The 340-nt window shown below is 58.2% G+C and overlaps 1 protein-coding gene across 1 annotated transcript in view; it reads left to right on the forward strand.

The window, feature by feature from the left end:
* Nucleotides 1–96: 96 nt before the first annotated feature.
* The window catches only part of EMH_0045260 (uncharacterized protein), a gene marked incomplete at both ends in the record, with an annotated part of 993 nt that continues 749 nt past the window's right edge, over nucleotides 97–340 (forward strand). Inside the window, one exon of the mRNA XM_013496048.1 lies at nucleotides 97–338. Within this exon, the coding sequence (XP_013351502.1) occupies nucleotides 97–338 (242 nt within the window). The remainder of the gene's footprint in view (nucleotides 339–340) is intronic.

Here is a 340-nt window from a genome sequence, read left to right on the forward strand (position 1 = left end):
AAGCAGAGACAAACAGCAGCAGCAGCTTAGCAGCTCTCGCAGCTGGCATTGCTGCTGCAGCAGAATACGTTGAAGTGCTGCTGGAGGCTGCAGAGCATGGTGTTGCGCCTGCTGCTGCTGCTGCTGCTGCTCCTGCTGCTGCTGCTGCTGCTGCTGCAGTGGGTGACGATAATTCCTGTAGAGAGAGCAGCAGCAGCAAAAACTATCAGGAGGGGCAGCAACAGCAGCAGCAGCAGCAGCAACAGCAGCAGCAGGAAGCAGTGCGTCCTTTGCCGAATTTCTATCGCGTTATCCCACCGCAGCAGCAGCAGCAACAGCAGCAGCAGCAGCAGCAGCAGCG

This window comes from Eimeria mitis, genomic scaffold, assembly GCF_000499745.2.
Source record: "Eimeria mitis Houghton genomic scaffold, Emh_scaff1886, whole genome shotgun sequence".
NCBI classification, from domain to species: Eukaryota; Apicomplexa; class Conoidasida; order Eucoccidiorida; family Eimeriidae; genus Eimeria; species Eimeria mitis.